This window comes from Chenopodium quinoa, unplaced genomic scaffold (genome assembly GCF_001683475.1).
Source record: "Chenopodium quinoa cultivar QQ74 unplaced genomic scaffold, ASM168347v1, whole genome shotgun sequence".
Classification (NCBI taxonomy): Eukaryota; Viridiplantae; Streptophyta; class Magnoliopsida; order Caryophyllales; family Amaranthaceae; genus Chenopodium; species Chenopodium quinoa.
Window position 1 is genome coordinate 964,801 of NW_018742656.1, and position 24,309 is coordinate 989,109.

A 24,309-nucleotide genomic window follows, 5' to 3' on the forward strand; every position below is an offset into this window, starting at 1 on the left:
ACTCGAAGAGTCGGCTCGTAGTGTTCTATTGGAAGAACAGCTTCCGCACCATAAGTTAGGAGGAATGGAGTTTCTCCAGTCGCCCCTTTTTCAGTCGTCCTAATGGCCCAGAGAACATGTGGTAATTCATCCGCCCATAGGTCGCCTGCTCGTTCAATCTTTTTCTTGAGACCGTCTGAGATGATTTTATTAAAGGCTTCTACCTGGCCGTTTGCTTGTGGACGGCCGACAGATGCAAAGTAGTGTGCGATTCCTTGGTCACCCAACCAGCTTTTGAGAACAGGCGTCTCAAATTGGGGACCATTATCAAAAACCATAGACATGGGAACCCCGAACCGAGTGATGACATTTTTCCAAATGAATGAAATTACATCCTTCGTCTTGATTCCCTTTACAGCCTCCGCCTCTACCCATTTAGTGAAGTAGTCGACGGCAACAAGTATGTACCTCCTTCCGCCTGTAGCAGGCGTATATGGACCCAGAATGTCCATGCCCCACTTAGCAAACGGTAGTGGGCTATGAATGGTAGTGAGGTCAGTAGCCGGACGGTGAATTAGTTTGCCAAACCTTTGGCACTTGTCACATTTTTTCACCATCTCCATTGCATCTGCTTCTAAAGTAGGCCAAAAGTAGCCCTGCCGCCTTCCCCGTTGAGCAAGCGTCCTACCGCCTATATGGGAAGCACAGTAACCAGAGTGAAGATCGTCTAGTATCTCTCGTCCCTTTTCTGGAGTAACACACTTTAAGAAGGGTTGAAGGTACCCCCTTTTGTGAAGTTCTCCCTTTATTATTTCAAAACAGGTTGCTCGTTTTTTCAGTGCTGCCGCCTGTTGATGATCATCCGGCAGGGTACCGTTTGCCAGATATGCCCTGATTGGATCCATCCAGGTTGAGCTTCTGTCTAGGATTCCAATAGGGTCTTCCTCGATGCTTCTCTTCTCCATTACTTCCCAAAAAACAGTTTAAGGAGTATCAGAGGAGGCGGACGATGCTAATTTAGACAGTGCATCCGCTTGGTTGTTTTCTGATCTCGGCACTTGGATCAGATGGAAATCCTCAAGGGAGCCGACTGCTTGTCGGACCGCCTGTAAATACTTGATCATGGCCGGATGGGTTGCTTCGTATTCGCCATTGTACTGACTCACTATCAATTGTGAATCGGAACAGGAGTCTATTTTTCTTGCCCCTGCCGCCTTGCACATGCGGATTCCGGCTAGTAAAGCTTCATACTCTGCCTCATTGTTTGAGGCCTGAAAACTGAAGCGTAGAGCATACTCGTACCTGTCGCCCTCTGGCGACTGACATATGACGCCTGCTCCACAACCATTTGAAGTAGAGCTTCCGTCCACATAAACCTTCCAGACCTGGTCTGGAACTTGAAGGTCAGGAGGACGAGTCATCTCAACAATAAAGTCAGCAAAGGCTTGCCCCTTCACTGCTTTTCTAGGCTCGAAAGTAACTTCGAGGCTCTGTATTTCTATGGCCCATTTGATCATTCGGCCTGACGACTCCATGATGGTCAGTGGCCGCTTGATAGGTTGGTCTGTATACACGACGACTGCATGTGCCAAAAAGTAGGGCTTCAATTTTTTAACAACCATGAAGAGTGCAAGACCAAATTTCTCCACTAGTGGATACCTCAACTCGGCATTTTTCAGTACGTGACTGACAAAGTAGACCGGGAGCTGACAGCCGTCTCTTTCATCAAGGAGAACAGCACTTAACGCATGATCAGAGACGGCCAGGTACATGTAGAGTACTTCTTTGGGCAAAGGGCTGACCAGCCTCGGCAAGGAATGCAAGTGAACTTTCAATTTCTGGAAGGCGGCCTCAGCATCCGGCCCCCATTCAAACCTTGCCTTCTTCTTAATTGCCTGGAAAAAGTATAGGCATTTGTCGCCTGATCGGCTTAGAAATCTTCCCAAGGCCGCCAGACAACCTGTTAACTTCTGAACCTCTCGGATGGTACGAGGCGACTGCATGTCAATGACCGCCTGCACCTTCTCAAGGTTCGCCTCTATTCCTCTCTGATTGATAAGGAATCCGAGAAATTTCCCAGACTCAACCCCAAATACACATTTCTTGGGATTGAGCATGACATGGTGCCGCCTGAGTGTGGCGAAAGTTTCTCGGAGGTCCGACAGATGATCTTTCTGAAGTTTAGTCTTGACAATCATATCATCAATGTATGCCTCGACATTTCTCCCAATATGATCAAAGAACACAGTGTTTATCATTCGCTGGAAGGTAGCCGGAGCATTCTTAAGACCAAACGGCATGACCGTGTAACAGTATAACCCCTGATCAGTGACGAAGGCCATCTTCTCCTGATCCTTCTTCCATAAAGGAATTTGATGGAAACCAGAGTAGGCGTCCATAAAGCTCATCAAAGCATGGCCGGCTGTTGAGTCGACCAGATTATCAATTTTAGGCAGAGGGTAACTGTCTTTGGGGCACGCCTTGTTTAAGTCTGTGTAGTCTACACACATTCGCCAGGTGCCATTCGGCTTTTTAACAAGCACCACATTTGCAACCCAGTCTGGGAAGTAACATTGCCGAATGAACCCTGCATCAAGTAATTTTCTCACTTCGGCGGCTGCCAACTGACTTCTTTCTTCGCCATGGTTCCGTTTCTTCTGTCGTACCGGCTTCTTTTTTGGATCCACGGCCAGTTTATGTATCGCCAGATCAAGACTAATGCCTGGCATTTCATGGACTTCGAATGCAAAGATGTCCTTGTATTCTTTCAATAGTTTGTGAAAGTCGTCACCAAGGTCTCTCAGAGCAGTCGTCCCAACTTTGACTGTTCGATCAGGACGTGAGTCGTCTAAGATCAGGTCCGTATGCTCACCAGCCGGCTGAGGGCGGAACTCATTCGGCCGCTCCTCTGCCAATGATTGCTATTTTCTTTCTTTTCTTGCGGCCCCTGTCTGGGATGCCTTTCTCTTCTTGCCGTTTGCTTCTTGAACAGGCGCACTCTTCTTGACATTGTCAAGGTCTGTTTTTTCACCACTTGACCCAGTGGCCATAACAGTGGGTTTGACATCCGAGAGATAGCACTCTCGGGCCATCCTCTGATCTCCCCTTAGGGAGCCGACTGTTCCATTATCCCTCTCAAACTTGAGCAATATAAGAGATGGGATTATAACAGCCTTGGAATTATTCAGGGTTGGTCGTCCCAGAATCATGTTGTAGGCCGAGAGTTCTTCTACTACCAGGAACCGGACTACCATGTGTCGTCCTTCCCCTTTTTCCCCCAGGCGGATGGGTAAATCTACTCGTCCCAGTGGGTGGACGACTCCTCCTCCAAACCCTACTAAAGGGTGGGAGGCCGGATGTATGCAATAGTCTGATATTTTAGTTTCGACAGACATTTGCTACTGATGAGATTTGAGGAGCTTCCGGTATCTATGAGGATTCGGCCAACTCTCTGGTTGGCCAATTTACATTCAATGACGATAGGGTCGTCATGCGGCCCTCTTACCCCTCCTAAATCTTCTTCAGTGATGACAATCTCAGGAAATGAATATTTGGAGGGTCGTTCTTGGTGAACGGAATTTACATCTAACCGTCTGATGCTGTCTTTGTTGCCCCGAATAGTGGGGCCGCCTCCTGAGAAGCCGCATGCAATGGTGTAGACGACTGCATCATCTGTATCGGAGCTGTCGGCCGGTTGTTTCTTTTTGGCCGACTGCTTTTTCGAGGAAGTGTTCCCCGTAGATTTCTTGACATAAGTGTCAAGATTACCTTGCTCAGCCAGGCGGTCCAGATACCGTATGAGACTGATGCAGTCATTGGTGTGATGGCCAACATCTTCATGATAAGCACAGAATTTATCTTGGTTCCGGTTGTTTGCAGAACCCTTCATGGGGACCGGCTTCTCAATTGAGATCCGTCCCTTGATTTCTTTTAGGATAAACTGGTTATCCTTGTTAAACGCATACTTTGGGGAGTATGGTTTGAATTCTTTTTTCTTTTTCTGGGCCGGCTGTTTAGAGGAATCAGCCGCCCAGACCTCTTTTCTCTTCTCATCTTTGTTTGACGACTGCTTCTGTCGTCCTTCTTTTTTGTCGGACCTTTTACCGTCCGACTGTCTTCCCGTACTACAAAGATCAGTCGCCTGTATATAGGCTTCTGCTTCAATCAAGGCCTTTTGAAGAGTCGCCACCCTCTTTCGGACCAAGTCAAATTTGAAGGTAGACCCGTCTTTGAGACCTCTGAAAAAGTCGGTATAGGCTACCTCATCCGGTAACCCTTGAATCTGTATTCTCATCAGATTAAAACGCCTGATGTAAGAACGAAGCCCCTCCTTCTCGCCCTGCTGAATTGTTCCTAAATCAAGGGTCGTCTTCTTTGCAGGGATGTTCATGGCGAAGTTGGAGGTGAATAAGTAAGCAAGCGTCCTGAAGCTATTTACACAACCAGTCGGCAGGTTGCCGAACCATTGTTGTGCGATTCCTTTGAGAGTCGCTGGGAAACACTTGCACCAGGTGGGATCATCCAACCCTTGAAGGTACATCAGGTTGGTGAAGGCCATAAGATGGTCTTCTGGGTTAGTAGTGTCGTCATAGGCGCCTACTAATACATTTTTCACTTTGGCCGGCTGAGCGGCTTCAGTAATTTCCTTGGAGAAGGCCGACGGCTGTTCACCAAGTCTAAGCAACCGTAGCTGCCAGTCCATAGGTTGGACGTTTTTTGCTGCAGGTCCACCAAACGGAGGTGGCTGCAAAAAATACTGTTGTTGCGGCACAAATGGTAAGTTTGGTACCGCCTGGTCGCTATGAAAGCCGGACTGACGGGAGGTGCCGCCTGACTGACTCTCATGATACGACTGAGTATGCCTCATCGAGGCATTTCGCAGACTGTCTTGGAAGTTTGAAGTAGAGGCCGACTCTGACAATCGGTCACTCTTCTTCTACTCTAGTAGTAGCCGAGCGTCTGTGAATGTTTGCTTCGACCCGTCCGCCTAAATATGACGAACAGGTTTCCTATTTCCTGTAGGAAAACGGAATTTTGTGAAATCAAGGGCAGGTGGCTCCCGCTTCCTAGATTTAGGATGAGGAGTCGCCTCTCGCCCTTGAACTGGCTTCCTCTTCAGTGAAGTGGAGGGTTTCTTAGCCGACTGCTCCTTGACTGGAGCAGGCGGCTTCTTGTTGATCAACTCTTGAATCTCTCCCTTGAAGTCCCTCATGAAGGTCATGAGTTCGTTCCTTGTGATGGGAGCAGACCCATCAGTCGGCTGTTGCCGAACAGGCGGTGCGCCTGCTGGCTCACTTCCAGTTTGAAGATGTTCTCGTTCCCTCCTTTCGGTATGACGGGTACGTCGGGCCCTTAGGGTCCCGTCTGAAGCTGTGTGAGCTTCAACTTCAAATTCACTCTCAGTATCGTGATCCGACTGAACTTGAGGGTCGTTTAGGGGACGCCTCTCTTCAGGAGTCGGTACAGACTTGGATGCCATCTCAGAAGTACTCTCCCCACAGACGGCGCCAAATGTTTCGGGGTTTTCTGATGTCCTGCGGGAGAGTTACAATTCTGAGACTGGAACCGGACGCCTGTACCTGCAAAATAACGGAGACTCCTGGTGGTGGGAGCTCCGCCTCCAACGGTCAAGTTAGTACTTGATTAAGGAGTAATTAATGCGGAAATTAAAGTGAGTGGGTCTCTCTAGGTGAGAGTGTTTAATGTGAGTTTTTTAGCGTAATCAGCCTGTAACTCTGTGTGAAATCAATGTGTTTTTTTCGTAATCCCCCCTTAATGAGGATTAAGGGAGGTATTTATAACCTTGGGAAACGTGCCAATCCTAGGTTTAGGTTAACCTAGGGCTGATTGGGCTTCCCTCGGTAGTTGGGCCTGGGTGGCCGGTTTCTCCATTAGGCATGGAGTATGCCACGTGTCATGACATAACAGGTCCAAGGTGGACGAATAAGCGCGTGCCACGTGGCAAGCCCTGTCAGTTCCAACTGGGGACACTTGGCAGGACCTGATTGGCCCACGTGGCGCATTCCGATTGGTGGGAGCAAAATCCCCTAATCACCTATAATGAAATAAGTAAACCCTGTTAAACATTTAGTAATCCCTATTGCACAATAAGTAATTCCTAATACACAATAAGTAACCCGGTTTCACTTCAAGGGTAACCACTATAATGCAATAAGTAACCCTATTACAGTTTAAAGCCCCTAAAAACAATAAGTAACCCTTTTAATGTAGAGAGGTATTACAATGTGAAGGTAACCCCTATAATGCAATAGGTAAACCCTATAATGCAATAAGTAACCTTATTACAGTATGAAAGTAAACCCTATAATGCAACAAGTAACTCATATCACTCAATAAGTAACCCTTCTAAATTAGAAATTTAATCACTATAATGCAAAAAATAATCCATGCTATATAATAAGTAACCCTATCACAGTGGAAAAGTAATCACTATAATGCAATAAGTAAACCCTATTAAACAATTAGTAATCCCTATTGCGCAATAAGTAATTCCTATTGCACAATAAGTAACCCTGTTACACTTTAAGGGTAACCCCTATAATGCAATAAGTAACCCTATTACAGTATGAAGCCCCTAAAAAACAATAAGTAACTCATATCACAAAATAAGTAAACCTTCTAAATTAGAAAAGTAATCACTATCCCTGTTATATAATTAGTAACCCTATTATAGTGTAAACCCCTAAAAAAACAATAAGTAACCCCTATCACACAATAAGTAACCCTTTTAAAGTAGAGAGGTATTACAATGTGAAGGTAAACCCCTATAATGCAATATGTAAACCCTATAATGCAATAAGTAACCTTATTACAGTATGAAAGTAAACCCTATAATGCAACAAGTAACTCATATCACTCAATAAGTAACCCTTCTAAATTAGAAATTTAATCACTATAATGCAAAAAATAATCCATGCTATATAATAAGTAACCCTATCACAGTGGAAAAGTAATCACTATAATGCAATACGTAAACCCTGTTAAACAATTAGTAATCCCTATTGCGCAATAAGTAATTCCTATTGCACTATAAGTAACCCTGTTACACTTTAAGGGTAACCCCTATAATGCAATAAGTAACCCTATTACAGTGTGAAGCCCCTAAAAAACAATAAGTAACTCATATCACAAAATAAGTAACCCTTCTAAATTAGAAAAGTAATCACTATAATGCAAAAAAATAATCCTGTTATATAATAAGTAACCCAATCACAGTGGAAAAGTAATCACTATAATGCAATAACTAATTCCTGTTAAACAATTAGTAATCCCTATTGCGCAATAAGTAATTTATATTGCACAATAAGTAACACAGTTACACTTTAAGGGTAACCCGTATAATACAATAATTAATTTGTTTTTACAGATTTAAGTGGAAGCACCTTAACAGATGATGCCAGATATGCAGAACAACATGAAATAGATTATACAGGGAGCCTTGTTGGATTTACTGCTGCAACTTTAGAAGAAATTTTTGAAGAATATAAAAAACATGCTTTTGTGATTGGATTTGGTGTAAGACAATCAACAACAAGATACACACAAACAGAACCTAAAAAAGTAAGAGGAAAAGATTTTGTTTGTTCAGAAGAAGGTTTCAGAGTAAAACCAAAGAACCATAAAACTCCTACTCCTATTCTTGGACAAAAACAGAAGAAGAAAAGGCAAGTTCCAATCACCAGAAGTGGTTGCAAAGCATTCATCAGAGCAAAAAAGAATGAAGAAGGTATGTTTGAAGTAGAAGAACATGTCATGCAACACAATCATGAACTGACAAGAAGAGAATGGCAGCATTTACAAAGATCAGAGAGAAAAATAACAGAAGATAAGGCAAAAGTTATAGATATAATGGCTGAAAGTGGACTAAGACCAGCAGAATCTTATCGTTTAATGGCTTATGAAGCTGGTGGTGAAAATGTATTAGCACACACAATGAAAGATCATTCTAATTACATAACAAGAAAGAAAATGATGGAGATCGAAGGAGGTGATGCACAAATTGTCATAGACATATTAAATCAAGGGTTTTTCTCATTGGTAGCAATAAAAGTTCGTAAATTCTTTATGGTAGCAAATTTTTTGTCAAATTCTCTTAAATAGCATTAGTTTTACAATTATTCCCTTGTATAGCTTTATTTTATTAAATGTGATATATTAGCCTAAAATACACTAACCATGGTTATGTAATAATAATTTACTAAATTACCCTCACTTAATTTATTGAATGATACCTACAATAACCAAAACCCTCATCACTTCACTGATGAAAAACGTTTAAGTTTTTACTTGTTCGATCGCTCAAACTCAAGTGCAATTATCAAAAATTCATCACCTCAATCATCTCAATCTGCAAAAAAAAAGGCCTAATTTCTACAGTTACAAGGTAATTCCTTCTTCCTAAATTTCAAACAATGCAAAAAACAAACTTTCTGCATTAGATTGCCATGGATGCTCTGTTTTACATATGAACTAATGTTGACGAAGTATGGTTTGTTTATTATGTATTAAGGATTAATCAAATTTTGTTTTTTTGTTTTGCTATTGTGTTTTGATTGTATTAGTAAGTATGAATGCATGGTTATTGAATTGAATATATGTATCTGTGCGTTTATCAATTCAATTTCAATTCTCTCCTTTTTTTTTCTTTTTTTTCTTTTTTTTTTAAAAAAAAATTCTATTTTAAAGATTGTATATTTGAAATTACCAATTTATTTGGGTATTTAGAATTATATTGAATTCATCTATAATTTTTTTCTTTGTTCTATTTTTCATTGAATGTAATACAATTAGGGTATTCGATTTTTTTTTTCTCTTGAACTATGCAAGTTGCAATTGAAAGTCATTTTTATTTGTTTGAAAATTGCAGAATGGGTGACGAAGTTGTGTTGAAATTTCAGTATAATAGTGGTGATGTTACTGTTGTCGTTGATGACATTGATACAATAAACCTTATTGATGTGGTTATTGAATACTGGGACAATGCTGTTAAACAGGGTATAGTGATGCCTAAATTTCCTAGCTTTAGATATGTGCATGAGATGAAATACCACTATCTGAACACTGATAAGGATTTAATGAGGATGTTCAGTGAGTTTGCTGGAAAAAGTGAGATTTACATATGGGTCTATGATGAAGATAGTCCAACTCAGGTTTTTAAAGATGCTAAGAGTGTAAGGACGGCAAGGAAAGAACAAGAGATTAAGGAGAAAAAAGATGCAGAACTTGTCGGGTTTTCAAATGCTAGTCATAGTGGGATTGGGAGGCATAATGATGTCGTTATAGTTCCAAAAATATCTGAAATAGGTAAGCCTTTAAAATTAACACCCAAGAGAGGAAAAATGTTAGTGTCTGAGGGTACCATCAATCCAATTCCAAACCCTACCATTGGCCAAAATAATGAAGGTATTGAATCAAATCCGGTTGATTTGGATGCGTTGGATGATTTGAGTCAAACAATAAGTCCTGTAAGGGCTAGAGGGGGGAGAAGAGGCGGAAGAGGTGAAGGGAGGGGAGGGAGAAGGGGAGGTTCTAGGGGAAGAGGAAGAGGACAATCAAGAGGTTTTGAGTATTGGTTAGGGCTTGAAAATGAGGCAGGAGCTACAATTGGTAATGTAACATCTCAAACTGAGCATAGACAAGCTATTGTTGAACCTGATCGACCTGAACAACAACCTAAACAACAACAATTGTCAGTTGTGTCATCCCTTTCATCTAAAGCCCTAGTTATGAAGAATAAAATGCCAAAGACAACAGCTAGGAGGAAGGGTTTGATAACTTCAACTTCAGTTTCACCTTCGGTTGCTGGAACATCTTACATGCTTTCACTTGAAAATCAAGATCTTGATGATGAATATGATCCAGAATTCTCCTTCTCTGGCAAAAACAATGAATCTTCAACTAATGGTGATGAAATTGTAGATGGTGATGAAGATGATGGGCAAACGAATAATGAAGCTGATGGGATTGTTGTTTTGGATAACTATGACCCATATGCTGATGATGTTTGGGAAGATGATGGTGTAGAAGATGATGGGGATGGAAATTACTTTGCAAAGCTATATAAAAATGGGGAAATGTTTGATAAACAGGAAGATGGTAAGATAAGATTAAGACCATGGCAACTTTTCTACGGCAAGCAACATTTGAGAGATGTAGTTAGGGACTATTGTATACAATGTGGCTTTTCAGTGATTGTTGATAGGGCAAACAATTCAATTTACACTGTGTATTGTTCTGCAGAGGGATGTGAGTGGAGGCTACATGCTTCTAGATTAGCGGATGGTTTCACTTGGGCTATAAAGTCAATAAAAAATGGAGAGCACGCATGCTTGGGTTTGGAAACTAGAAATCTAATGGTGACTTCAAAATGGGCTAGTAGAGTGCTATTAGAAGACATTAGAGCCAACAATGATATTTCTGGTAAGGCAGTGAATGCATTACTATGGAACAGGTTTAATGTTCAAATGGCCACTAGTACATTGTATAGAGTCAGAGCTCGGGCCTTAATTGAGATACATGGTGGCTATGATGAGTCATATTCTTTTTTGCCTAGTTATTGTGAAATGATCAAGAAAACTAACACTGGTTCTAATGCTAGTTGTGTGTGGAATCCAAACACTCATGTTAATAGGCCTTTGGCTTTTGTCACAATATTCATTTCATTTAAGCCATGTTTGGATGGGTTGAAGTATGGAATTAGAGGGTTTGTTAGAGTTGATGGGACACACTTGAAAGGAAATTATGGGGGTGTTCTTCTTTCTGCAGTAGCACTAGATGGGAACAATGATTTGTTCCCATTTGCTTGGGGGATTGTTTCTAATGAAGATTCAGACACTTGGTGCTTCTTTGTGCATCATTTGAGGGATTTACTTAGGTCAACTGGAAGAGGAGATAAATGGTGTATCATTTCAGATCGGCAAAAGGTTAGTCTCATTAAGTTTTCACTTTTAATTTGTATTTCATTTTAATTTAACTAAATCATAATGTTAAATAAATAGGGAATTGAAATTGCACTTGATAAGTTGTGGCCAGAAGTGGATAGGAGATACTGTACCAAACATTTAGCTTCCAATTGGAAGAAAGCATTTCATGGTCCATTAATGCTCTCTTTATTTTGGAAAGCGTGTGGTGCGTGTTCTGAGTTCACCTTTAAAAAAGCTATGGAACAAATGGATAAGGTTGGAAAAGGAGGAAGGTTATGGCTTGCAAAACTAGGCAATCAAGCTCGGTGGACAAAGCATAAGTTTAACGTTGCAACAAAGTGTGATGCAAAAAAGTCCAACTTTGTTGAGAGTTTTAATGCGACTCTTGGTATTGACAGATGTAGACCTGTACTTACACTTTTAGAAGGTAAATTGTAGTATATATGTCATCTTGAAATGCATTATGCAAGATTTCATGGCTTGTGTTAACAATGCTACATTGCGTCATTATTTGTTGTAGGTATTCGAAGAAACACTATGGTAAGGTTGGCTTCTAGAAGACAGAAGTGTGAGGAGTGGACTAGAACTGAAATTTGTCCAAACATTGTGCAAAGAGTTCAAAAGTTATGTCATGACTCAAGGACATGCCATTCATATTTGTCTTCCTTTGGTGAATTTGAGGTGTTTGAAGGTAAGTCATACCTACCCGTAAGCTTGAATAACCAAACTTGTGTTTGTGGACAATGGCAATTATCTGGGATTCCATGTAGACATGGAATGAGGGCCATATTAGATTCTAAGCTTGACCCTCATGCTTTTGTTGATGAGTGGTACTCTGTTAAAAGATACAAGGCAGCATATTCGAATGGCATTAAATCAATACCAGATCATGAGCAATGGCCTGAGTTTAATTTACCAAAAATATTGCCACCTGAGCTAAAAAGAGGAATAGGAAGACCAAGCAGGAACATGAAGAAAGATGAAACAGAAGATAGGAAGGGGAAGAGAGCCAAAACTGTTAGGTGTAGCAAGTGTCAAGATTTTGGGCATAATGCAAAGACTTGTAAAGGAGGAGCTACTGCAAAGCAAAAGTGGGGTTCGAGTAAAAAGAACATGCCAAAATCAGATGCATCTTCTCAAGGCATTGATGTTCCTAATGTAGCAGTAAGTTCCCAGCCTAAAACAACTAGAGGACACACTTCAAGGCTGGCTACATTTCAACCTCAACCTATTGGAGTAACTAGATCGGGATCTCTCTTTATGTTTGCATCTCAACCAAGACAATTATAAACCAGTGTCTAATGAATAATTTGTGTTTTGTTTGGTAGAACATACACTATTATGAACCAATTAGTTAAGTGGCAGACCATTTTTAAGAAATTTTGCATTTGGCTTGAATAAAATTTTGTAGAATGAAATTTGAATGCTGTTATTTTGTTGTTAATTTACTGTAATTAAGTAGTTTGCTGTTATTTTACTGTAATTTTGTTGCAGGCTGATGGATTCTTTTAATTTAGTTATTATTTTGTTGTTGGAGCTTTTTTAATGTTGTTGCTTTAATTAATCTGTTTATGTGATCTGTCATTGACAGGCCTATGGCTTCTCAAAAATCTGATCCCGAGTCCATTAAAATCAAAGTAAGGAGATACTTCAGACCTGAAAACATCTTAGTTAAAAAACCACATCACTCTGAAATTCGTGAGGCATAATTGTTCAGTGCATATGTGTCTTTACCTTGTAAACATATACAATACCGTATGAATTATGTACTGAATATCCCATTATATATTTTCTTCTAATTTGCTCTGAAGTCATCTGACAATGTAGCTGCAATCCCACTACTTGTCCATGTAATTTGTATTAATAAGGTTGCCCATGATCAATGGAAATTTGATATTTAATTGTGCCAACCTTTTGGCTATTGCTTGCAAGTTGCAGCCTAATTATATGTATTTGATAAAGCTCCCTGATCGTATTGGACTTACAAAAGGTAGTATACTTGTATCATTCAATAAATTAAGTGAGGCTAATTTTGTAAATTATTATTACATAACCATGGTTAGTGTATTTTAGGCTAATATATCACATTTAATAAAATAAAGCTATACAAGGGAATAATTGTAAAACTAATGCTATTTAAGAGAATTTGACAAAAATTTTGCTACCATAGAGAATTTACAAACTTTTATTGCTACCAATGAGAAAAACCCTTAAATCAAAGACAATCAGAGGAACCAGATTTCTTTTTCAGATTCAAGATAGGAGAAAAAACAAATAGACTTACTGCCATTTTCTGAAGGGACTCAGAAATGAAAGAAGATTTTGATATTTATGGAGATGTTACTATTTTCGACACCACATATAGGATGAACAAATATAATCTTATTTGTGCGCCAATTGTGGGTGTCAACAGTCATTGGAAAAATGTAATGTTTGGTTGTGCATTTATTGCTGATGAGAAAATAAAAACATTTGAGTGGGTATTATCTACTTTTAAGAAATCAGTTGGTGGAAGTGAGCCAGCCTCAATTTTTACCGACCAAGACTTGGCCATGTCAGTTGCAATTCAAAAGGTAAATTTACATTTTCCCTGTTTTTTTATATAAAGTAACACTTTTCATATTATTCAGTAATTGCTATTAGGCATTAAGTAATTGCTATTATAATACTATTAATTAAAACTTGTTATACTATTAAGTAATTAGTTATATACTATTAAGTAATTAGTTATATACCATTAAGTAATCCATATAATACTATTAAGTAAACCCCCTCAAAATATTAATTAGTTATTAATATATATGTTTTGCAAATAAGTAACTACATTAAAATACAAAAGTAACCCCTATTATACAACATAAGTAACACATATGTCAGAATATATAAGTAACACCATAGTATTCAGTATAAAATCTTATTAAATTTAATAAATAACCTTATAGAGCAATAAGTAACTTTATTACAATGAAAAAGTAATCAATATAATGCAATAAGTAACCTTTATAGTTCAAGAAGTAATCCTTTATAGGGCAATAAGTAATCCTTATTATGCAATAAGTAACCCTATTAAACTGTTAAGTTAACTTTATAATGGAATGAGTAACACTATTAAAAACAATAAGTAACACTCAAAATAACAGACTTTGCATAAGGAATATAAATTCAAAAAAAATAAAAATAACAAAATATTCAATGCAGGTTTTCCCACACTCAAGACACAGACTTTGCATATGGCATCTAATTAAGAATGCAGTGTCAAGATTTGGAGCACTAAAAAGAGACACAACTTTTAAAGATGCTTTTAATAAGTGTCTAACAGGTTGTGTAACAGAAGAAGAGTTTGAGCATTGTTGGACAAACATGATAACTACTTACAAGTTAGAAAATAACAAATGGTTCAAAAGATTATACAGCTTGAAAGAAAAATGGTGCACTGCTCTCAGTAAAGACTTTTTTTCAGCAGGAATACTCTCTTCTCAAAGAAGTGAAAGTGCAAATAATGCTGTAGGTTTCAAGGCAAACAAGAACACGAGCTTGACTGATTTTTTCAAGATATTTAAACAAACAGTGACTAGGTGGAGGAACAATGAATCTGATACAGATGTCAAATGTTCCAATTCTAAACCAACTTCAAATTTACCGTTCTATGGAATGATAAAGCATGCAGCAGAGGTCTACACACAAACCATATTCAGATATTTTGAAACAGAATTTGAATTTTCAATTGGATGCGTAACAAATCTTCATTATCAAACTCAAGGTTACTTCTTTTATGAAGTGAAATTAGAGAATAATGAAGCTTCAAAGCAAAAAGTTACATTCAACATGGCAGACAACAGTATAGCTTGTTCATGCAAAAATTTTGAAGAAGTTGGGTGGTTGTGCTATCACTGTATCCGAGTGTTACAACAGCATTCAGTCACCAAAATACCAGACAGATATATCATAATGAGGTGGACAAAATATGTAAAGGCACATGTATGGAGAAGAAGGGATGAAGAATCAGCAAATGAAAGAATTCCCATAAAATACATTCCATGGAGACAAATTATGGCAAGAAAAGGCTACAATCTGATTTTGAAATGCCAACAACACCCAGAGACCAAAAATTTAATAGAGTCAGAGTTGAAATAATCAACAGTGTTGGTATAAAAATTTATCACAACAACAGAATAGTGATTCCCATAGTAAAATGGAATGAAAATCTGTATAAAAATATATATATATACAAAATCAATTTTCATAACTATTAAAAATTGCATAGAAAATCTACATAAAGTAAATTTATCAAGCCAATGATAAGTACCAGCAAAGCATCTAGAAACTCCATTGTTTGAACAGATTGAAGCCAATGATCCCAAGCCCCAAAAACTTCTAATTCATCAGCACTTCCTTCTCCAGTATATATAAAACGCAATAAAGGATACTAACAAAATAAAACAATTGAAATAAGAAAAACAAATATTAAATAACATAAAATAAAAAGAGATCATAAGTCAATTACCAAAAATTCTCCACCAAAATAAACCTTGATACCATCATCATTTCTTTGCACCTCCAAGTAATTCAGCAAAATAAAAAAACAGTCCATAACACGGCTTGAAATAAACTCTTCACCAACCAATGTCATCAGTTCTTCACGAGGAAGATTATAAAATTCAGAAAAAAAAAACTAAAGTTTCCCTATTTCAAAAAAATAGAATTAGTAACAAATAGGCTTACATGAGTAATCACTATAGTATGAATAAGTAATCCATAAAATAACTGGTATTAAGTAATGCATTGAATATCTTTAAGTAATCACTTAACAACAATGAAGTAACTGGTATTTTTAACTTTGTAAGTAATCCCTTTAAACTTTATAAGTAAACCCTTAAACTCTAACTAATAAATATCAACTTTAAAGTTTATAAGTATCCCCTTTAAACTTTATAAGTAATCCCTTAAACTTTATAAGTAATTCCTTTAAACTTTATAAGTAAACAATAAACTCTTATAAGTAACCCCTATTATACTATTAAGTAATTTCTATAATATCATAAAGTAAACCATAAACTAATTGGTATTAAGTAATCCATTGAATATCTTTGAGTAATCCCTTAACAACAATTAAGTAACACATATAAAACTTAATAAGTAACACCTATAACAATTACAAGTAATCCTTATTATTCTTATAAGTAATCTGTATAAGCCTTATAAAGTAACAGCTTAAACTTTAATGAATAACAAAAATAAACTGTATAAGTAATCCTAAAAATAATTATAAGTAAACCATATAAACTTTAATAAGTAAAACATATAACTCTTACTAGTAACTTATAATAAATAATATATCAAAGAACAATAAATCACTTACATATTGTCAACACCATCATAGTTTTCAGCAAAACAATAATCAGCAACAACAAGTCTAATACTCTTCATCTTCTTAACTTTTGGGTTCTTAACCCTTAAAAACCTTGATAATAACTGTAATTTATAACCACCAGCAGTACCAGAGTAAATATTACAAATTAAATGCTCTGCAAAACTACTAGAAGATCCACTATTATCAGAAGACTCCTCACCATCATCACCAGCATGAATCTGTTTCAATATCTCTAATGATTCCTCTGGTGTGTGACCAGCAATACTAGCAGTAATCACTTCCTTCCTTGGTTTTCTTGCCTTTTTCCTAGCACCTTCCTCAGGAGCTTTGGTTGTAGGTTCCTTCTGAATAGGAGCTTTCCTCAACCTCCCCTTCGGTTTGCCAGAAGAACTTACTTCTTGGTTTTCAGGTTTATCCTTTGAAACAACACCTACAGGCGCAGAAGCAGGTGCTGAGGAAGGCAGCGAAACAGTAGGTGCAACCTCACGAACACCACCGGCAGAAACCGAACTTACAGGTGCGAAGAAAGGTGCTGAGGAAGGCAGCGAAACAGTACGTGAAACCTCACGAACACCACCGGCAGAAACCGAAGGTACAGGTGCTGAGAAAGGCAAAGAAACAGTAGGTGCCAAAGAAGGCTGAGAAACAATAGGTGCCAAGGAAGGCTGAGAAACAATAGGTGCCAAGGAAGGCTGAGAAACACCGGGTGCAATTTCAATAACATCACCACCAGATGCAAAAGAAGGCTTACCAATAGCGGGAGCTTGTGCCAAGGAAGATGCAGGAGCAGTAAATGAAACAGTAGGACCACCAGCAACATTGTCACGTTCATTTTCAATTTCAATAACCTCATAAACATTATCATCATTCTCTTATTGATTAGTTGAATTCAACACTTCTCGAACAACTAAATCAGGATCAACAACACCCAAACCTTCACTTATATCAGGTACTTTTTGAGAAACAAGTTCAGTGAAAATTTCCTTACTAACACGCAATGGTGATATAGGTGTTTCCAAATCAGGATTTGTGTAAGAAAAAAGCTCAAATGAAGGCATTTCTTCTTGCAATTTCTTCATTGCAAGTGCATGTTTAGTGATCCTATCAATTTGATTCCAAAACTTTGAATCATTGAATATTGGATCCAACTGTGACAACACAGGAGACAGTTCTTTTTCTGGAAGTTTTGAATCCAACTTCACAGCTTCAGATTGATTCTTTACGAAATTCACATACTTCTCAAATTGATATGTTAGAAGTTTCATGCCTCTATTCATCAATAGATAATTCTCCTCAACATCCTGGAAAAAAAATGAAAAAACTAAGGAAAAAAATATATAACTCCAGCATATAACAAGAAGTAACCACAAATAAACTACCAAGTAACTTCAAATAAATAAAAAAGTAACCACATGAAAACAAACAAGTAACACCACTTTTTAATATTATGTAATCCCTATATAAAATATGTAACACCAACATAAAAGAGTAAATAACACCAATATATAACAACAAGTAAACATAGGAAAAACTGATAAGTATTTTAACTTTTTAATATAAAGTAATACCTACATAATACACCTGGAACACTTATACAGTAAAGAAGTAACACCTACAACCTTTAATAAGTAACCCCTCTCAAACTATGAAGTAACTGGTAATATACCATTAAGTAATCCATTGAATACTATTAAGTAACCCCTCTTACAATATTAAGTAATTGATAATATACTATTAAGTAACCCCTCTCACACAATTAAGTAATTGATATTTTAATATTAAGTAACACATATAAACTTAATAAGTTCAAACACTTATAAGTAATCTGTATAACACTTAAGAAATAATCCTTATAACCTCTACTAAATAACCCCTATGAGAATATAAAGTAATTGCTATAAAGTAAATAGAACTTTAAGAAAATTGTACTCACATTCTTAGATGTATGATGAATTTCTTCATTTGACTTAAGACCTTCAGGAAGATCAAAAGTCACAACCCAAGGAAAACCAGTGACAGAAATATTAGCAGCTGCAGCAGAAGTGGAAGTTGCTTGAACAGTAGAGGGATGCACATCAGAAGTAGAAGGCTGGACACTAGAAGTAGGAGGATAAAAAGCAATTAAATTTTCAGAAACATCCTTTTCTTTTTCTTCCGAACTAGAACCCTTGTTCAACAACTTAGTAACAGGATATGTTACTTTGTCAACATGTGCATTACCATACACTCCAGCTTCCTGACTCAACCTATTCTTTACATCTTCATCTGACCAGTGTTTAATCAAAGGCACAGTAGAAGGCATAATGTTTCCCGTAAATTGCAACCTATGAAAGTAACATATTTGTAGAAACAACACACAACCAGCTACATATTTATGTGTTGAGGAATAACCAGATAATTTATCAGCCAAATCATCCAAAACAAATTGGCACCAATTATATTGTCGAATCTTACTAACATCATTCAAAGCCAAAACCAACTTCAAATCAGCAGTCCTATTGGTCGTTGGAGTAAAAAAAGTTACCATTGCATACATGACAAAACATTTTTTTAATTCATCATTGCCCTCTAACATACCCTCATCATTTTTCATTACAACGTGTAACAAAGGAACAGTAACTTCACGCTTTTTACCTCCATACAAATTCTTCCAAGAATTCTTCAACTCATTATCACAATTTTTCTTTGAAACTGGAACACGTAATGGTCCAATTGGAATCTCAAACACATCATGTACATCACAAGCAGTTAGCTGAAACATCTCACCCGATGGCATAACAAACATATGACTGCTAGGAACAAAACACCTACACAGCCATCTAATCATATCTTTTGGAAATTCACTCATCCGAATCTGCGATAGACTTCCAAAACCAATATCCTCAATAGCTTGTAATTTTTTAGTTGTCAACTCACCCATTAAATCAACAAGACCTTTAGGTAAACACCTAACATGTACTTCAAGTTCATCCCTACAAAAACACAACAAAAAATATAAATAATTCCTGTAAAAAGGGAATAATAATAAAGAAACAGAAATAAAACATATAAAAGAATAAAAAAATACAGAAATTAAACATGAAAAGTAACAACATCATCTTAGAAAACAAGAAATATTAATCAACAACTGTAAAAGTAACCAATATGTAACATATAAGTAACCTTTAAATGACTTATAAAGTAAACAGACAAGATAAAATAAAAAGTAAACACAGGTTATAGTATAAAGTAACCACAATATATAACAACAAGTAAACACAGGATACAGAAACAAGTAATACAAATTATATTAAAAGTAACACCTATAACAATAATAAGTAAACTGTATAACACTTAAGAGTAATACGTAATAGGTAACCCCTTTAAACTTTATAAGTAACCACTACCATACAAATAAGTAATCATTCTAATGCTAATGAGTAAATCCTATTATTTTTAACAATATGACTTAAAATTATTATTAGTATAATGAGTATTAAAATTATAAAAAATATCAGTTAAGAAAATAAGAACAAGCACCCATCATCTTCAACATTCACAACTTCATCAAGTTCCGAACGAGCTTTTGAAGATCTTACAGGCCTTCTTGAAGGAACCGGCTTGACATCCTCTTCATCATCATCCATAATCATCTTCCTTCTCCTTTTATTTGGTTTCACATCTTCTTCTTCGTCAGATTGAACTACAGAAGGCCCTCCTCCAATAGTATTCAATCGAACTAACTCATTTTTACTGGGATTAATCTTAGAAGCTTCAGGACAAACAGAAGATATAGGGTCTGTCCAAACATCTTTGATATGCCCTTGGTCTCCATTAGTACTATTTTCATCATGAATGTCTTTATTTGAAGCTTCCTTTTCTGAATCTTCTGTAACAGGAATAGAATCTTTTTCAGCAGGAGCAGATGACAACTTTGAAGCATCTGTTTCTTCTAAAACACCAGAAGAACTATCCATAGGGATCCTTCCCTCAGATTGATCAACTCCTTGACTTCCAATATCTATTAAACATATACACATTACTTAGTAAAATTAAAAATGAAACACAAAAATTTAATAAATACAAACTAATATAAAAGTATACAAATCCTATTAAACATATAAGTAACCTCTATAAAACTTATAAGTAACCCCTATGTAACTTATAAGTAACCCCTATGATACATATAAGTAACCCCTATAAAACTTTTAAGTAATCCCTATAAAACATATAAGTAACCTTTTAATTTTCAACTATTAACAAAAAAAAACACAGTAATACTCAGCAACTCAAAAAGTAATACCTATGAAATTTATAAGTAACTATTATGTGATTAAGTAACCACAAAACAATAAACTATATAAAACACATGAAAAATACTGATACATTGAAAATTTGTCAACAACTTAAAAGATAACAAATATATAACACAACAGTAACACCTATAATGCAATAAGTAACTCTATTATTAAATAAGTAACACCTACAATGCAATAAGTAATTCTATTACACAAGAAACATAAACCTTATCAAGCAATAACCACTTAAAATTAAAAAAAAGTTTAAATATATAAGTAAATCCTATGTAACAAAGAAGTAACCACTATGAAACTTATAAGTAATCCCTATAAAACTTATAAGTAATTCATATGAAACATATAAGTAACTCACAAAGTAAATTTTATGTAAATTATAAGTAACTATTATATAATTTATAAGTAACCACAAAACAGTAAACTATAAAACACATGAATTAGACTTTTAAACAGAAAATTTCTCAATAACTTAAAAGGTAACCAATATGTAACACAAAAGTAACACCTAGACAACTAATAAATAACAGAACAGGCGATGAATAAATAATCTCTTTAAATTTCATATATAAGACAAGTAGAACAAAAAAAAGGTAAATATTCATAAGAAAAAACCAGAATAACAAATGCAATGAAAAAAATAAAAAAAATCATCATCAAGAACTTAATTCAGCAAGAAAAAGGAAAAAAGTAAAAATCAGGGTCTAAAAAATCAAATAGAAGATGAAATTAAACAATAATAACACATGCAATGTTCAAAGTTCACAATTATAGTACAAATTACAGCAAAAGTGACAATAAACAGCAATGAACATTATCAAACACATAATTAAACAAGTAAAAGAGGAAAAATAAAAGTTACACTACGTGAAAAAATGAATTTGGCACCGGTTCAAACCCGGCCTAAGGCACCGGTTTGAACCGGTGTCAATGTGGGGGGTGCCAAAAAGGGGTTAAAAAAGGCACCGGTTCAAACCGGTGCCAAAACTTGAAATTGGCACCGGTTAACCGGTGCCAAAAATGGGTTTAAAAAATGTGGAATTGTTTTTGTATTTTAATTTTTTTTTTTTAAAGAACATCAAACAATTAAAAATCGACTTAAATTATTTAGAACATCAAAATATAGATCGAATTTCAATCAACATAATCAAATATTTACAATATATAATCAAAACAATTTTACAATATAGATTAATACAGTAGTAGTTCAATTACAACATATTAAAAAAAATATTACAATATAAATAAAAAAAATAAACTCAATATTCTTGATCTTGATTCTTCCATTTAAGATCTAACTCAAGATACCTGCACCAATTAAAGCAAAAAAAAAAAAAGGATTAATATAATTAAGCTTCCCAAAAAATTAAACACAGAAAAAATTTGAAATCACAAAAAAAAATTGAAATCGCCAAAAAAAATAAACCGAAAAATACCCAGAAATCAAAAAACCCAGATAAAAAATACCCAGAAATGGAAATAAATTGAAATCGAAAAAAATATCAAAATTGAAATGCAAAAAAATTGAAATCGAAAAAAACCCAGAATTCGAAAATAATTGAACTCGAAAAAAAATTGAAATCGAAAAAATAAGAAAAAATATAATCCAGAAATCGAAAAATAAAAAATCAAAAACGAAAACAAAATATATTAAAATCGAATAAACAAAAATAAAAAAAATCAAAATTGAAATCGGAAAAAAAAATAACCAAAAAATCGAAAAACAAAAAATCAAAATCGAAAACAAAATGTATTAAAATCGAATAAACAAGAAACAAAAATCAGAAAAAAAAAATCAAAATTGAATTCGGTAACAAAATAACCCAAAAATCGAAAACAAAAAAATCGAATTAAAATCAAGAAATTATACCCTAACCTTGCTCATGCATGTGTTCGTGGTGGATTAAACCAAAATTTTTTTGATGAAACCCATAAAAAATTAAAGAGAAGAGATGGTGGCGGCGAGTTTGCGGTGTTGTTGTTGTTGTTGCGGGGGTGTTGTTGTTGTTGTTGTTGCGGAGATGTTTTGTTGTTGGTGTTGCGGAGATGTTGTTGTTATAGGTGTTGGTGTTGTTGTTGGGAATGAAGGAGAGCTAGAGGAGAGAGAAGGGAGAGCAGAGGAGAAGGGAGAGGCGGAGTGAGAGGAGAGAGGATGTTGACTGTTTTAGGGTTAGGGGTTATATAAGAGGCCGGTTTTTTTAAAAAAATTATTAAAGGCCCGGTTCACAAAGAAACCGGCTCAAACCGGTGGCCTTTATGATTTTGGCACCGGTTTGAAGTGAACCGGTGCCTTTTACTCTGGTTCAGCTTCCCACCAATTTTGTAGGTCATTTTTGGCACCGGTTTGGACTGAACCGGTGCCAATTAGGGGGTGCCTTTTTGATATTTTCTACTAGTGTTAGGGTTAGATCATGAAATTGAACAATAAAATTACTTAACGAAAAGTAAAAATTAGGGTAAATAATCAAATTGAAGTATAAAACTACTGAAACAAACAAAATCACAACAAATTTGAAACAAATATAACAAAAACGTCGGGAAAACAAGAAAATATTAACAACAAAAAAGAAACTAAAAAAAAATAAACGAACGATCAAGACCTTCGCAAGTTGTCGATCCTTTTTTGCCACCACGATGAACAACCTTAATCTTCACCATAATGCAACAATGGAGGACAGAGAAATTGCAGAGCAAATTTAAAGAGAGAGAAAGAGACTAATAAAATGCAGAGAAAATTTGAATTGCAAATGAAATTTGATGAGAGAGAAAGAGAGTAACGAAAGAAGAAGAAAAAAAGAAGTTAATAGAGAAAGAAGGAAGTTCAGGCGGTTTCCAATTTGTGTTTTTGTATTTAATTTTTTTTTTTAAAAATAACGGAATTCTAAGAAAACGGGATGAAAATAACGGGCTCCGTTATAATAGCAAACTGGGCCGCGAGAATTGGGCTTATAGTGGTTGGCCACATGGTGTGGCTGGCCACATATAAGACATTGTGTAAAGAAATATTCCTAGTTTCTCTATTATTGAAAGCCGTATAAACCAAGTTAACCAACAATGTTGGTGGAAGGTGTTAGAAAAATAGTGTGTTCACAAGGATACAATATTAACAATACGAAAAAATTATGAACAATAAATTGAATGAAGGAGCATTGAGGCATTGACTTGAATATGATTATGATAGAGAATAGCTTGCGTTGTATTGATGATTTTGGCTATTATTTATAGCCTACAAAAGATAACCTACACAATATAAACTCTATCATATAAACTTCCATAAATCTATCTTAAAATATCACTAAGATATATTATTATCCTAAATATAATATCATAAGATCTATATGGAAAATATATCACAATAATATATTTTCCTATATTCCTAACACGCACCCTCCCGCAATCGTAACGGCAGTAACACGAATGTTACGATTGGAAATTCGCACTTTGTTGAAGTCGATCAAGTTGCACTTACTCTGTTGATGTCGCCTTCAATTTTTTTTTTATTTAAAAAAAACGAACTTTTGCTACCACGGCCCTTTGCTGGTGTCCATGGTCTTCTGTCACGGCCCTTTGCTGGTGTCCGTAATCTTCTTTGCCACGGCCCTTTGCTGGTGTTCGTGATCTTCTTTGCCAGGCCCTTCGCTGGTGTCCGTGGTCTTTTGCAATTTTTTTTTCTGAATAAAAAAAAAAATGCCAAACGTGGCTTTTCTTCATCTCCATGGAGATG

The 24,309-nt window shown here is 36.1% G+C and overlaps 1 protein-coding gene and 1 long non-coding RNA gene across 2 annotated transcripts; one reads left to right on the top strand and one right to left on the bottom strand.

Moving 5' to 3' along the window:
* Nucleotides 1–13,231: 13,231 nt before the first annotated feature.
* On the top strand, nucleotides 13,232–15,056 carry LOC110722274 (protein FAR1-RELATED SEQUENCE 5-like). Its single transcript, XM_021901550.1, has 2 exons — nucleotides 13,232–13,495; nucleotides 14,121–15,056. Exons 1-2 carry the CDS (start codon nucleotides 13,232–13,234, stop codon nucleotides 15,054–15,056), a joined length of 1,200 nt encoding a protein of 399 aa, XP_021757242.1.
* A 6,600-nt stretch (nucleotides 15,057–21,656) lies between these two features.
* LOC110722201 lies at nucleotides 21,657–22,573 on the bottom strand. The gene is made up of 2 exons (XR_002511554.1): nucleotides 22,462–22,573; nucleotides 21,657–21,893 (listed from the first exon to the last, which is right to left on the bottom strand). It is a non-coding gene; the product is annotated as an uncharacterized LOC110722201 (long non-coding RNA).
* Nucleotides 22,574–24,309: the final 1,736 nt, after the last annotated feature.